Source organism: Anas acuta, chromosome 3 (assembly GCF_963932015.1).
Source record: "Anas acuta chromosome 3, bAnaAcu1.1, whole genome shotgun sequence".
Lineage (NCBI taxonomy): Eukaryota > Metazoa > Chordata > Aves > Anseriformes > Anatidae > Anas > Anas acuta.
Genome location: NC_088981.1, coordinates 82,699,612 through 82,715,037, shown reverse-complemented (window position 1 = coordinate 82,715,037; position 15,426 = coordinate 82,699,612). Strand labels below are relative to the sequence as shown.

The following is a 15,426-nucleotide window of genomic DNA, read 5'->3' as shown; positions in this document are numbered from 1 at the left end:
AGACTTCAGACGAACCTTGCTGTCTTGCATAGGGACAATAACTTCCACTGTAGGGGTAGGAGTGACCTTCCAGTACAGTACAATGATCTTTGACATACTCTAGCATTAAGTCAGAAGATTGAGTCTCAAAACCCTGATGTCCTTCTCAGTATACTACCATTATCAAAAACACACACGAAAAAAAATAACACACAGGAATTCAAAAACAAACCTTTCATTCCAAGCATAGGCTTTTTCCTCACCAAAAGAAGTGCCAAACATTATACAAAAACCCTGGGGTCTCACTAATTTATTGCCATACAATTGCAATTTATGCAATGAGCAAATGCTCTTGTAAACTTCCTCTCCCCTACTGCATTAACCCAGCTGTTCGGACAGCTGTGTAGTCACTGGATAATGCAGAAGGAGCAGAGGGAAGAGACAAGATGACATGAAAGAGAGGCCAAGAGAGATGGAAGGGCTACCTTAAACCAGATCAAATAGTTTGCTGCTGAATATAAAGCTACTTCCATAGATAACAGCAACCGGAGCTAATGCACATCATTAAAATACTCAAAATAAAGCTGTAGGCAATGTCATGTGAATGAACACTGAATGGACACAGTACTAAAATACCTAGAAATACATCCTGAAGCAGTATGTACTGTAGACAGCTTTTATTGTCATTCAGCCTTGTCCAACTAAGTCCAATAAGCAATTCAGAAGGCAGCTTTCTCTAGTATATCACATTCTGCTACTTGTCAAAGTTATTTTAGTTTCTGATTCATTACGGAAAATATAGGTAAATGATCCTGTTTGTCTTCCCTGATCTCCAAGAGATGCTGACTAGAAAACTCAAGCCTTTGCTCTCTCCAAATCTCTCTGCTATTTCTGCTAAAAGGTGATGAGTTCACAATCTTTAGGAGGTGCAATGCAAAAAAGACAAGCAGCAAACAAACAAAATCAGGTATTTACATATATTTAATCAAAGACACCAAATCCATTCTCCAAGAAAACCCTCAGAGTTGGATTTCTGAAGTTAAGCATAAGTTCATCTGTACCACTGCTCACCCTCTCTTCCTTTATTACTCTTACTTATCTACTTCATTTCAAAAAGAAACGCAGCAGCCCTTAAACATAGGGCTGTGCGTCCATCATGTACGACAACAGATATTTGCATTGTGATGGAACCAAAGACCTCAACAAGAATGAAATTACAGTCACTAATAGCCACTTCCCTTCACAGATAATTTACGCTGCTCACAAACAAACCACTCCTCAGGTAGTCATCTTTTACAGCCTCTCTTCCCTTTCCACTTGCACAATGCTTTGATTAAAATCTGAAAATCATCTCCTCAGATCACGCACCGTGCTTTTAATTTTTCAGCCAAGTGCTATGCACAGCTTTTGTCTGTAATAGTAACAGATTGCCCAAGGACACATAGCATGAGCCATGGGAGTCAGGATTTCCTGCCTCTTAATCTTACCACAGAGTAGCTCTCTCACATGACTAATTTTAGGGGGACAGCAGGTGGGGGGAAGAGAAGAGAAAGCCAGGAAAAGAGATGGAGAGAGGGTTTGGTTGGTTGGTTTGTTTTTACATAAATACAAAGTGGGTACCAACAATAGCATGTGCCCATCCCAAAATGGTGGAAAAAATATGGGGTCCATGAACATACAAGTGGTTGACATGAGACAACTGTTTCATGGCTCACTTGAACACAACTCAAAACCATTCTGTGTGTTACACTAGTCTATTTAACGAGGGAAGCTGAAGACCACCTATAATTAGTAAGAGATGAGGAACATTCAAGAGACAAATACAGATCGTGCAGAGGTGATGCATCAGCAGCTTGCAAATAATTAATACCCATCCTGATAATGCCACCTACTCCAAAAGGCCATGCAACAGTTCACAAAACCCGTAACATCACAAAGGAACAGGAAGGTCATTTTTCATCCCCACAAAAGTAGGTCACCTATCACGTTCTGAAAAAGAATCCAAGCAAAAAACAAATGGATTTTGAGACAAGTTGTACTCATTTATCATAGCAAAGCACAGCTCACACGGGGGCTTTGGCAGCCCTCTGGCTAACTGGCTGAAATGAGACCGATTTCAAAATAAAAAAGATGTTATAACAGTTGTGCCAGTAAGAGATGTAACTGCAAACGTGCATGTATGGGATATTTAAAGGCTGCTTTTCTTGCTGGGATGAGATGTTAAGATTACAGAGAGACTACTGCCTAAGTATACAGGTAACTCAAAACTCATGCATTCTACTACTATCTGTATTTATAGCAACATCAAGAAGTCTTTCATTCATGATCTCCCAAACTAACCCATAATGAAGAGATCTAGAGCAACATCCAACAGGTACAGCCAACCCCACGTTGTGGGAATGGAAATGTTGTCTTTGGGTCCCAGGGATCCCACCAATGCCTATAAATACCTGATGGGGGGAACAAAGAAGAGAGAGCCAGGCTCTTCCCAGTAGCATCCACTGGCAAGACAAGAGGCAATGAGCACCAATTTAAACAAACAAACAAAATTCCTTCCAAATACCATAAAACACTTTTTTTTTACTGCGAGGATGGCTGTTGCCCAAGTTGCCAAGTAAAGTTATGGAGTCTCCATCCTCACAGATATTTAAAACCTGACTGTCCTGCCATAGCTGATCCTACTTTAGTCACTTTCCATGACTCTTTAAATACATTTTTGTTGCATACATTTTTAAAGTGAACAAGCTCATTTAAAAAGATCGGTCACTAAGGAATCCTTCAAGACAAAGCTTTCCAATGGTTTTGTAAAACCTCAAAAACAGATTTTTTTCTACCCTCAGTCCATGCACATTTGGGGGTGATTTAGATGAACTGCAAATTCTACTTTCCCTCATCAGCCATTCTCCCTAGGATTCCCTTTATACATCAGCTTCTTTCAATCACTTGAAAGATACTTCAGTCAAACAGATAGGGAACACTTTTGAGTTATACATCATCATATAGCTTTGGTTGACTCCTCCCCCTGACCCCCTTCATACCCTCTTTTCTTTATATTACAGCACAGTCAGTCCTTCGGCTCACAGTTCCATGCAATCCATATTATTCTCTTCAAGCTTCCCCTCTTTTTCTTTAGCTATTTTTTCAGCCACTGAATTCTTTCCAGTTTCAGATGAAAATAACAATTAGACTATTATTATGAGACCTTTTCCTGTACTGATAAAAATCTTATTATTCAAAACAACACTAGCATGATTTCTTTAACAGTGAGATTTTCACGTTCTTTTTAGAAAACACTAATGACCTTCAGGGATAATCAGTTTTCCAATTTCATTCTTTCTATTCTTATTCTTATTTTTTAATCCAATTTTACCATCAAGGACAAGTATATATGAACAAATTATACATTGGAGTCATAGCTCCCTTGAGGTATCATTCTGGATTATTGAAGTACAATTATTATAACACATTGGTCTGCTCTAGGACTTCTAAAATACTGTTTAAAACTCCTTCCTTACAGCAAAGCCACTAAAAAATGCTATTAAAGCCTAATTCATCTGCATTGTAAAAAATGAACATATTTAGCACTTCACAAAACTCAATGAATGAAAACCAGCATAAGTAAATAGAAATGTAGACAGATGATAATTAAGAATATAGCTAGAAACGGGAAGGATCCCAAAACGGACGGGATACAAAGCTGGTGATCATAGCATGATCTTAAAACCTGAATAACCTGAAGCTGCTCAAAATTAAAGGTTGGACTAGATGATCTTAGAGGTCTTTTCCAACCTGAACGATTCTATTCTCTCCGTTTCATAAGGTAAACACCAAGAAGTAGCAAAGAATGAAACCTCACATTTCTACGGGGATAACTTCAATTCAATTGTATTGCACTGAGGGGGGGAACAGAAGAAAGGTTTGCCTTAGACACTCTCCTGGACTTCTCACACTAAAAACCTTATCACTTTAGAGATAATTTGAACAAATACTTTTATTTACTTTGATCATTTGCCACATTTCACCCACTTGTACCCCGAATTTAAACACTTTATACAAATTTTACTACACTGCATAAACAAATAAACTAAAAAAAACTAACTATATATTGAACCCCCAGACCCTTATATTCCTTAGTAAGCCAAATTCAGTGTGCAATGCAACTGATCCTACCTACCTTTAATTATTTAAAATCATTCATTTTCCTATAACCAACTTTTTAAAACAGGCTTTCTAGTCTTTCAAACCTCAGAAATCATTCCAAATACCTTTTTTCACATTACATATATTTTACATATAGTCATCACAATCACTGTGTATAACACAAAGTCGAGGTAATAAAAAAAGGCTCTGCTCTTTTCCCTGTGTCCCATTTCCCTGACTGAACTTCCTTCCCCAGCCATTAAATACAAACAAAGCTTGTTTAAAAGACAGACAGATCGAAAGACAGGAGAGAAAAGCACAGACCTTGAACACCAGGAGTGAAATTAAATTAGTTAACTGCTAGAAGCATGAAGCGTTAATGAAATAGCACTGGAGAATTTTCTCCTTATGAGGAACATTTATTCAATGTTAATTAATTCTTTTATTCAAAATCTATATTTACCCAAGCATAAAAATATTACATCATATCAATAGCTGAAGAGTGTAAGCACTACTGCACTAAAAGCATCTTTTTTTCCATCTAGTGAAGTGAAGCCTTTAAATCAGGCTATTGTTTGTTGATATTGTTTGAAGTGTTCAAAGAAATGATGGGGACACAACAACAACAACCCAACCAAACAGAAAAACACCAGAGAAACCTCTGCATGAACCAGAAACCACAGTTATTAATTCATTTGTCTAATGAATAGCTATCAGAGACTAGCTCCAAGCATTTTCTTACGAAGTTCACATCCAATAGTGTTAATGAGGAACTTTCAGAGAGCCCACAACAATTATTTCCCTACAATAAATCCAGGTGGCTGGTTTGTTCATTTGCAGTCCAGTTCTGCACCACTGAAACCAAAAAGTTTTGACATTAATTTTGATAGGTTCAGTAGCTGAGTTTCACTGGGGTTTTCTCTAGTTTCTGAGCTACATTTAAAACTGCATAAGCAGCAGCTCACTTCTGACAGTTCATTTTAACTAAATCACAGGAGTACAGCAATTTCCAGGTGGAATTGGAGCTATGCTTCATCTAGATCTGGTGTTGTGGATACAACATTGGTGAGTGCTAAAGTCCTCACAGACAATGGTCCAAAAAAGCAGGCAAACTAGAGAATGGACTCCTCCTTGTCAAATTTTGGCCTCACCAGTATCCTGGTTTCTCCTTGAAGAGGTCAAAGGAGCAGTACATGGCTGGAGCACTTCTCCAACTCCAGCTCTACAACAGCATCAGCACTTGAGCACACACACACACACACACAGAAAAAAGAAATTCTTATTTACTTACATGGATAAATTGCAACCCCTGAAGTTTAGCTATGTGGCATGCAACGTGGATTCAATTGTATTTGCTGTTGAATTTCTTCTTAAAAGTCTACATCAAACCCTTCAAACTGAAAAAGTTCCCACCTTGTTCACTGTTACCAGGATTAATTCCAGATTTTAGAAAGAGCACTATGGGGAAGGGGTAGAAAATAAGAGTAGAGGAGGAAAGTAAAAAAAAAAAAAAAAATACAGAATAAAACACAGTAAGTTCTACAGATAATATTTGGTTGCATTCAGATATCACCTTAAAATAGAAAGAACAGTCCTTAATGGAATATATCCCCAGGCTGACCATGCGGAATAGACACTTTTGATTAATTTAACTAGTCACTACCTACTGTTCTATACAAATATAGCTGAAAAGTATTTCCTTTCTATGGAAGCAGAGAACGCAACTTGAATTAAGAACCTGTGTGTTCAGCAGAAAGTTGATTCTACATTGTTCCACAGAAGGATATAAAGCTCAATTGTGCACCTCCCAGCCTCAGTTTTTTTACCTTCCCTGAAAAGAAGGTAAATTAGACAATAGTGAGTACTAGAAGTCAGTTTCTAACCAGTAAAAAGGCATATGTGAATTGCAGGGTTGTCTGCTCTTAAGTAGTACAGAAACAAAGTAAAATGATATGTAATAGAAATGAAATATTGACATGGAAACACCACTGCAGAAAACCTAAGTAGTCAACAAAGAGGAAAACCAAGCAGTCCTGGAATGTGATGAATTCTGAAAACCTGCTGGATGACCGGAATAGACTTTGTACGAAAACATCACAAAGAATAAGCAGCAGGCTCTTTGATGAGTTAAAACAGAAATCTGTTAGCTAGACATCCCCCATTACACAATGACAGCCATCTTTTTTGATACAGTAGGACATTTAAATATAAACACAAAAAGAAATGCATCAAAGACTGGGGCACCAACAGCAAGGAGAATTTCTATCTGAAACTGAATTATGCAGGCAAACGGTTACTGATAATAACCAGAACTCGAGTCAGTGATAGCAATTACAGAAAGTGAAAACATCTGAACAGAACAATGTCCTGTCTTTTTCAGGGTTGCATTTAGGAACAGAAAGCATTCTGAAACAACTTGTAAGTGGACCGAGCAGCCAACACAGCCCGTGAGATTACAACATTTTCACTTGTACAAGTTTGCAGGCAAGACTCTTTTTCATGTAGCCAGGGTGATAAATATTAATTTTTCTTCTATTTTCCTTGTAAAATTCAAGCCTACTAGAAGAAACAGAAAGAATTCAGCTCTCTAGCTTGTTTTATCAATTCACAATGCCAAAGCTCATAAAAATAATGAAGACTGGGAACTGACCTGTTAAGACAGTCTCTTCCTCTATAGCCTATGCTTTTATAATTTACGTTAAGGATATGGAAAAATAATATTTTTATATTTATTTTTCGCCAGGCAGAATCGTTTCCTATTTCCCTTGTCAAGCTGCTGGGAGACAGATAGAGAAACATTAACCAGAAAGCCTGGCAGAAGCCCAAGCAGCACTCCCATCCTGCCCACCCAACACTCCCCGTGATCTCACTTGGCTATTGCCTCGTCGGATTCCTGCAAGTTTTCCTACATGCTGTGAAATGGTTGCCAGGTTTCACCTCAAGGCAATAACAGCTTGCTGTTGAAGGCTAAATGATTGCTGCATCTCAGTAGGCTGTGTTAATACCTACATACCCATGTGCCCTCCTCTTCCTTCTTCCTGTAGAGTATTCCAAGTCTTATTTTGGGAGCTCTATGAAATGTATATGCTGGGATACTTCCTCGCACGCCCACGTGCAGAGCAGCTTCCTTTAATTCAGAAGTAGTGGAGCCACAGTACAAACGAATATTTGCACAACTGACCTATCTTCCTGGTCAAAACAGCAAGCAATGTAGAGACGATGGAAATAGTCCTGCTGTCTTTGAGGTCTGTCAGAATTTGGCTGGTTTATGTCAGTGGGAACAGCAGCAGCCTATTGCCATTCTCTTCCATTTTCCTTCATGTTTTTCCCTGCCTCTGGACAGACAGCTATTTGACCTCCCCCCACATCCACATATCTTCCTATTCTAGCTTTCCTAATCTTTACACCTAAAAAGTTTTCCTTCCTAACAAGCAAGAGCTTTCAAGCACTACCATTTGTCACCGGCCATCAAGCACGGATCACAGACCTATGATTTAAGCACATGGACTCAGAGCCCAGCGCTCCCCACAGACATCGCAACAGGATGATGGACTTGTATTTCCGAGAGAAGGCAAACCGTATGTTTCTCACTGGGGGCATTACTGCCTTCTTAACCAAAAGATCCATTCCAGACTCATTTTCAACTGACAATAAAAAAGGAGGGCTTAACAACCCTTTTCCTTTTCGTCCACCACGTACTTCATCATAGTCAAGTCATCGATTCAATTATTACACTCTGGCTTTGCAGACTTCTGTATATTTGCCCATTTGTCTCCTTGAAGACATCATTACCATTCCCAGCTCTTCAACACATAACGCTGCTCAGCTGCTCTGAGTGCCTTGGCAAGATGCCCTGCCTGCTAACACAATGCTAGGACTCAGTGACATCCTCTTTCAGGATCCCTCTGACTTTTGTAATCTGTGATAATACACACCTACCCCAGCCTACAGCTCCAATCTGGTAAGACTGAATCCATCTATTTTTAAAGCACCTGTAAACCCACTAAGAAGCAACCTTATAAATGCATCTCAGATTTTTTCTGGGCTTCTTAAGTAGTTTCAAAACTTCCATCCAGACTCTTAAAGGAAATGAACAGCATCACAGCTTTCCATAACAATACCCATTCACAAAGCACAAAGCATAATAACATGAAACCTTACAGGAAAAAAAATTTTCATTAGAGATTCACTGGTGTCCAGTGACTCAGTATTATTTTCAAGACAACAGCTGACTGCCTAGCTCTGTGCAGCTGATAACTAGATTTCTGTACCTTGTTTGCTGGGAGATTGGAACTTATTCCTTACTCAAGTCAATCTGTTAATTATGAACTGCACAGAGCTAAGACTAACTTGGATAAATCAAAGTTTTGGGGGGAAGCAACTCGGAAGAATTACCTATAAACCACACCAAACACATACAGCATTATTTGGTCTTACATGGGTCTAAATATTTCTTTTGAGCAGAGCCTGTTTCTTAGTCAGGAAGGTGACACTCTCAGTTAATACAGAAAAACAGATGTTCTCGAAATGTATCAGGCCTCCCATATAAAGACTCTTTAGGTATATATTCAGGTACATAAACAGAGGTATTTGGCTGATCTCATTTCATAACACATTCCTGATAAACACTCTGGGAGTTTGGTGCCTGTTCATAAAGAACATCAACCCTCATTTTGCATCTAATAGGACTTTATGGACACAAGTAGTGGATAATTAAGACCTAAGCAAACAGCTACACTTTTAGAATTCAAAATGAATTGGGAAAATCAGACCTTACACAATAGATGCAAAGGGGAAATAAAATGAGTGGTATTAATCAAGACACTTTCAATCCTGATTAGTTCCATCTTCACCCCCTTTGAGCAGTTGATAAGATGGGCTGTACCAGGCTATCTAAATTAGATTTCTGTAATCAATTGTGCATTCACGTCTAAATGGCTAATAACATATCTGAGCACATTTTCTAAGAAAACGACAATGAAATGTATCACCAGATGCTGATATTACACTTCATCCCTTAGGTCTTTTTTCTCCGTATGCAAGTGAACACGCAGTTTTTAAGAAGCCCACCCAGGTGTTTGTTGCTGGAGTCTAGATGGAGAGAATTGCATGCAAATAAGCTGATTCCTCAGGCAGATCTTCCCTCTCAAGCAGCAGGGAACTGTAGTTCCAGAAGAGGCAATTGCCTGTGTACAACACGTACGCTGCCTCTCACCGGGAGCTCATGATTTTTGTAATTAAACCCACTTCTGCTTATGGTATGCCCAGATTCGCCCGCTCTGATTTCTTCTGTAGTGGTGAACAGGCGTGGAAGAAACAGATGACAAATTCTGAATCTCAGTTTAGGAGATTTAGGTCCTGATTCTCCACCACAGAGCACTGAAGCAATCACAAAACTTTGTGCTTCCAGCAGTAAGCTCAGCCTGCATTTTTCCCATTCAGTGTTTCAGCTTAGATTTAGATGTGATTGAGTTTGTTTGGTTTCTGGCTGATAGAAACAGGCAACTCCTTGCCATTAAAGGAAGGGCAGCCATACCACGCGTTAGATAAGTGGGATAATACCTTCCCATCAGCATCTCCACAGCAGCACCAGATGTCATAACGCCACAGTGCAGAAATGCATGCCTGTCCTGCAGATACAGATTAGTCACATCAAGGACACAGAGGGGAGGTACGAGACATTGCTCAACACGCCCCTGCAAATGGAGAATATCCAGCTTTCAGATAAGAGGCTTTGTTTTACTAGTTTACGCAGAATCAGTAGTGGGAATGGTTTTTAGTTGCGGTTCAACAAAGACTTCAAAATAGTAATTACAGTTCAAGAAAAAAAATTGTTCTGTTTCAGCTTGAGGCCCTGGGAGTGAACATTAAAAAAAGCAGAGAGTCAGTGTTGAAGAAATACCACAGACTGCTCTAGAGATACTTTTGAAAAGGTGGCTTACAGTGATCACTGAGTTAGATAACCTGGGTGGTAGGATAAAAATCACCTCATTAAAGGACAATTAAATAGCAGACAAGAAAAACAAGGCAATCTCTAAATTGAACCTAGAAATTTTTATCATTCTGCCAAACATTTAAATTCATCTTTGAAGCACTAATTCTTTTAATACTGCTTGCTCTTGTCAGCATTTTCTCAAAATCACTTCATAACTCTAATTATTCTGCAGTGTTTGAACAGATTTATTATGGCTTTTGCTAAATGCAAACAAACAAACAAAAAATACACATATGTTATAACTTTTTATTTTCAAGTCAATTAAATATCTGTATGCTTATTTAGAAAAGACTGCATCTGCTTTCCACGGGCTCTAAGGCTTAGTCACTTGTTTCCTATTTACAATAAATTGTTTCAAATCAAACTTTAAAATTCCACATAATTATCGCAATAAAACACTTATTAGCACATGCAATGCAAAATGGAATCCAAACATTTAGGAGAGAGTAGGTGTTTTGGATCCTTTCCACAGGAAACAGTTGTGTTGTGTTTTTTTTTTTTTTGTTTTTTTTTTTTTGAAGAAACTATAAAAGCATCCCAAGCCAAATGAAGCCATCCTATGTCATCCTAGCAACTGACTGGAGTTAGTCAAAAATGGAGAAAGCACTTTTATCCAAATCTGCATTAAAAAAACAAAACAAAACAAAACAAAAACATTAGTTTGTAGCCAAAAAGGCTGACACTGATTACGCTTGGTTTACTCACTGCAGTTTACAATTTGTAAAACTGGTCAGTAAAGGGGAACAAAAATTACTGTATTTCAACAGAATGCAATGCTTTCTGTTGCATTTTGAGCTCCAGTCTGTGAGCTTCAGACAAAAATTAAAAAAAAAAACTAGTTTGTCTAAAGAAATCCTAAGGGATTTAGGATCCCATCCATTGTCTGCAAAATATTACAGAATATACATACACATATTCAAATTGGTAATTCATTTTTGTGGGAGATGAGTAAGCAAGTAATACAAAGCTTAATTTAAAAAAAAATGTTTAAAAAGATAATAAAATATTTCAATGCATAAATGGACTTATTTTTCTTTTCTGGGACAGGTGAATTCAAAAATATTGAAAGCCTATTTCTTCTCTCTTGATATTTTCATCTTTTATATTGCTATTTTCCAAATAGCTTTGAACCACAGTATCTCCTGTTTGACAGTACTCCAGAGGAGTGGAGTCCAGCTTAAAAGATTCTGTGTGACATCTGCAGCTCCAAATGCTCAGAAGGGAACAAAAGGAGGAGCTGAGCTGAGCATATTTTTCTAAATTTTACTCGGCAGTTTGCTTCAAAAAGGATTGTCAGAAAACACAGGTATATCTGCAATCATCCTCAATTCCTGAAGCATACCTTAAGCTAACTTCTTTTACCACAAACAAGTTTGAGAATGCTATTTTAGGCATATAGATATATGTCTCAACACTTAAAAAAGCACTGCATGTGAAGGCATGCTTTAGTTCAGACCATGTGCAGACCAAAGAGCCAGCAGTAATTTTGAATTTTGCCTTCCATGAGTCTTGTATACTTTTGACACTCACATAGTAGAGCCATTAAACTCCAATGGATACTGGTTTTATTCATTCTTCTATTTTCCGAGCAACAGTCTACTTCACATCTCTACCACTGTCTATTTTAGAATGTTCCTGCAGCTGATTAGAAGATTTCAAGTGATAAAAAGCTTTATTCATGAACTCATGAACTGAATTCATTTTTTATAATAATTTTTATTTTTTAAAAAGGCTCTACTTCTCTTCACTAACTGAAATGGACAGTGTGCTGATAAACTTCCAGTGACACTGGGTTCAGCGCTGAAGAATATCAAGAACATAAAGACTGCTCAGCTCTTTAAAGCAAGCACAATCTTCTTTCAATATCATACAACTGCAACAGTAAAAATAAAACTGCGATCTATTTAACTACAAGAACTCTTGCTACACTCTCTGGCCTTATGAATAGAGCCTTGATATGGGAAGTAAAATGCCTGGTTTCCCACAATAATACCAGTGAGAGAGAATGTGCTGAACAGCCCCATATATCATCATAAGAATTCAATATCCATGACATTTTGTGTTCGCTGTGCTTGAATTTGGAGAAAGACAAGATAAGGTTAGCAAAACACAGCAGAGATTACTTGTCACTTTAAAGCATCTCCCCGTGTTAACTGTTTTGTGTTGTAAGCTCTGAAGTACCAACACGCTTTCCCAGACTGTGCTGAGAAGTAGCAGCTGAGCAGTTCGGTGATGAAGTACACAGCATCTCAAGTGGGTGATAGCTACAAGTGCTCACAAGTATTATTTATAAAGTACAAAGTAAAGTCCGACCATTCCTGAAGCAAAGGGGTGTCAGCTCGGGTGGAGAGCCAGATAGATCAAGAGTGCAGTAAGGAAACACAGCCTTCTGTGTAATGTAATGGAGCCAAACACAGAGGAGTAAAACTGCTCAGAGCAAAAGCAAGCTAAGAAATTTCTGATTTTTTTCTAGCAGCTACATCTTCTGTCCCTTTTCTTACTGCTTTCTGCACAGCTCCAGGATAAATATGAAGTACTTCAGTCATCCTATTCCCACAGTTCTAGGCATCCTGGTTTGGTTGAGGGATTGTAAACCTGGCACAGTGCAAGTCAGGACAGCAAATCCATGTTCTCTGATAAACCTGGGGGCAGCCAGCAACCATCAAGAGCTAGTCTACCCACTTTGGTCCTAGATTTTCCAAGCTCAAGCTTGCTAAGATTTGACTCTCTCCAGTCCACCAGAAAACATCAGTGTCACTGCACAGTTATAATGGGAGATGAGCCAAAGGCAGCCTGGGACCTAGAATCAACAGCCAATTCTAACAAAAAAAGGGAAGCTTAAAAGCTGGCTGCAGTGACCACCTACCCCTTTAAACTGAGGGCTGTGTACCGTAGTCTACTGCTGCTCCTTTCTTCCAGGCTGCTCCAGTGATGTAAACCACAGTGAAAATCTTCACAGGGTCAAAACAGAATGAAAAGGGATTTCAAATATTATGTTACTAAGCAGTAGCACGCTGTTGGAAAATAAAATGTAATTTATGTCTCAGCACAGATACGGAGTCTGTTAAGCTAGTCCCAGAGAGCATTTCTAGAGCACAAAGCAGAACAGAGTTTATTACAGAGATGATTAGCAACTAAGCACATTTACTTAATGTGGTTTTTACAACCTAAACATCACCCACTGCATATGTACACCAACTAAAGATTTTGACTTGTCAACACTGCAACACTGAAATATAATCAAGAGATGGAGTAAATACAGTCTCAAACAACACAGGGGTATGGATAAGATCATTTCTGCCTACTTAATTACAGGTAGCTGATGGTATGTTATAAAGCTTTACTAACATGAGCTAAACTGTAACTTTTATTTCACAACATATACATCTGCCTGTTAGATTCATTTTAAAATACTGTATCAGAACATAAAAATGCCCCAGTGATCCATTTAGCTCCATACCACGTGTCCAACAGTGGGAACATTTAGGAAAGCAGAAAGCTTTGGCACGTCCCTGGGTCATCTCCCTGCAAACCCCCTGAACATTCAGTATCCATTGCTCAGTGGCCTAGAACCTGGCCTGCTGTTGAACAAGGCTGCCACTTGTGGATAAAGAAAGAAAACAACTTTACAATAGTTTTCAGTTCAAATATAAGTATTGTTTTAATATTATCTATCTATATGTGCGTACAATTGTTTTTTCTAGGCCACCACAGATACACTTAAGAAAGCAAAACCAGTTTTTGTCATTTTGCTATAGCTCCGTTAAGACACAAGAAATATCAGAGTTTTCTATTAGTGCCCTTTTATTATTTATCGTTTCACTCAAAGTCTTCTGTATTTTGATTGCAGAATGATCTTATGCTCAGGTAACAGCACAACTTAATATCATTATTCCACCTCTCTGCGGATCTTGCCAACTTTTCCAGGAAAAAAACAGAAAAACTAGGACATAGAATTCTAATATTTGCTTTACAGAAGGTGAATATCAGTGCAAAGAACCAAGGCAAAAAAAATGATAAGGCTGGTAGCTTATTGTAAAGCTTCAGAGAAGAAAGCCAAGGCAAATTTTGTTTCTGCTTCATAAATTCACAAATGGGGGCCTAAACGAGGTTCCCAAGGATAAAAATAAATAAAACAATATTTTCCTGGACGGTGTGTGCCCTCCAGGACAAACATTTTGTGATGCTACATGGAGAGTGAAAGTTAGAGCCAGGACCTTATCATAACAGCCATTTTTCTTCCCTCACACTTAGCAGAACTCCACATTATCTTATTAGAGTAGGTTTCAAAACTTTGCTTTTTTTGAAAACTACAAATCTGTTCCTTTCTTGTTGCTGTGAGAGCACAGACACTGGGAATCAGCTTAAAATGATAAAGCAGTGTCTTCAGCCTGAAATCATTTTCTTAACCAAAATTACTACAATCTGACATTGTCACATCAAGCACTTTGCTACACAGATTGGCAAACTAAGGTCTGAACAGGTCAATCCTAGAAGACATGTCCCCCACAACTCAGCAAAGCATTGTGATATTTGCTTCAAATTAAACCCTCCGTGGTCCCACTGAACTTCAAGTTTGAATGATCTGTTCAGTAACAGGCCAAAAGGAGCAAATATAAATTCTGAAAACATGGGTTCAACTCCAATTGGCATTTTTGGGTTTTTGCCCTCACAGATGGATGTCCTTGGAAAACAGTTTCCAAGCAAAACACTTTTACAGGAGTCACAGGAAAAACACACACCACATCCTTCCTCAGCAATCACCTCTCCTGGTGACCAACGAGGCACCACGACTCCTGAGGCACCTCATCCTGTGGCTGGGGAGAACCACCACTGACTTGTCTCTAGGCCAAGCACTGCAAGTATTTAAGGGTTTGATGGTTCAAAGACAGTCTGACAAATCCAAAATGCTCCTGGAACAATCAAGTACAACCCTGCAGATTCTGACAAGGAAAAAGAAAAGTCTGAGGTATTTTGTGTTCTTGGAGGTAAAAACCTTCCTCGATTTACTGATTCACATCTGTGCACACACATACGCAGTCTGTTTTCATTTGCTATCTCTACACAGATTAAAAAAAAAAAAAAGGAAAGAAATCCTAAGTACATGACCTTAGACTTTTATCACATATTATTGACAATGTAATGGACAATGAATCCGTTCTCCTAGATTAGACAACCAAAACATTCACTTCTTAATAGGAAACATAGATTAGTCAACTGTATGAATAGTCATTATTTACCAGTCTTTGAAACAGGATATTCTTCAATTTTATGGCTTCCAAATGTACAATCCAGTAACAATCCTGACCTTT

At 38.4% G+C, this 15,426-nt stretch overlaps 1 protein-coding gene across 8 annotated transcripts in view; it reads right to left on the bottom strand.

The window, feature by feature from the left end:
- UBE3D (ubiquitin protein ligase E3D) overlaps positions 1 to 15,426 on the bottom strand; it is an 81,722-nt gene that overhangs the window by 18,930 nt on the left and 47,366 nt on the right. Inside the window, exon 10 of one of the 8 annotated variants that reach the window (XM_068678092.1) lies at positions 3,760 to 5,358. The exons of 3 other annotated variants lie outside the window; for them this stretch is intronic. In XM_068678092.1, coding sequence (XP_068534193.1) covers positions 5,353 to 5,358 — 6 coding nt within the window. In that variant the 3' untranslated portion in view covers positions 3,760 to 5,352. Of the gene's footprint in view, positions 1 to 3,759; positions 5,359 to 9,433; positions 9,816 to 10,396; positions 10,734 to 12,980; positions 13,066 to 13,276; positions 15,058 to 15,426 lie in introns of those variants that run through there. 4 more of the 8 variants (XM_068678083.1, XM_068678088.1, XM_068678087.1 and 1 more) reach the window with 4 other exon arrangements.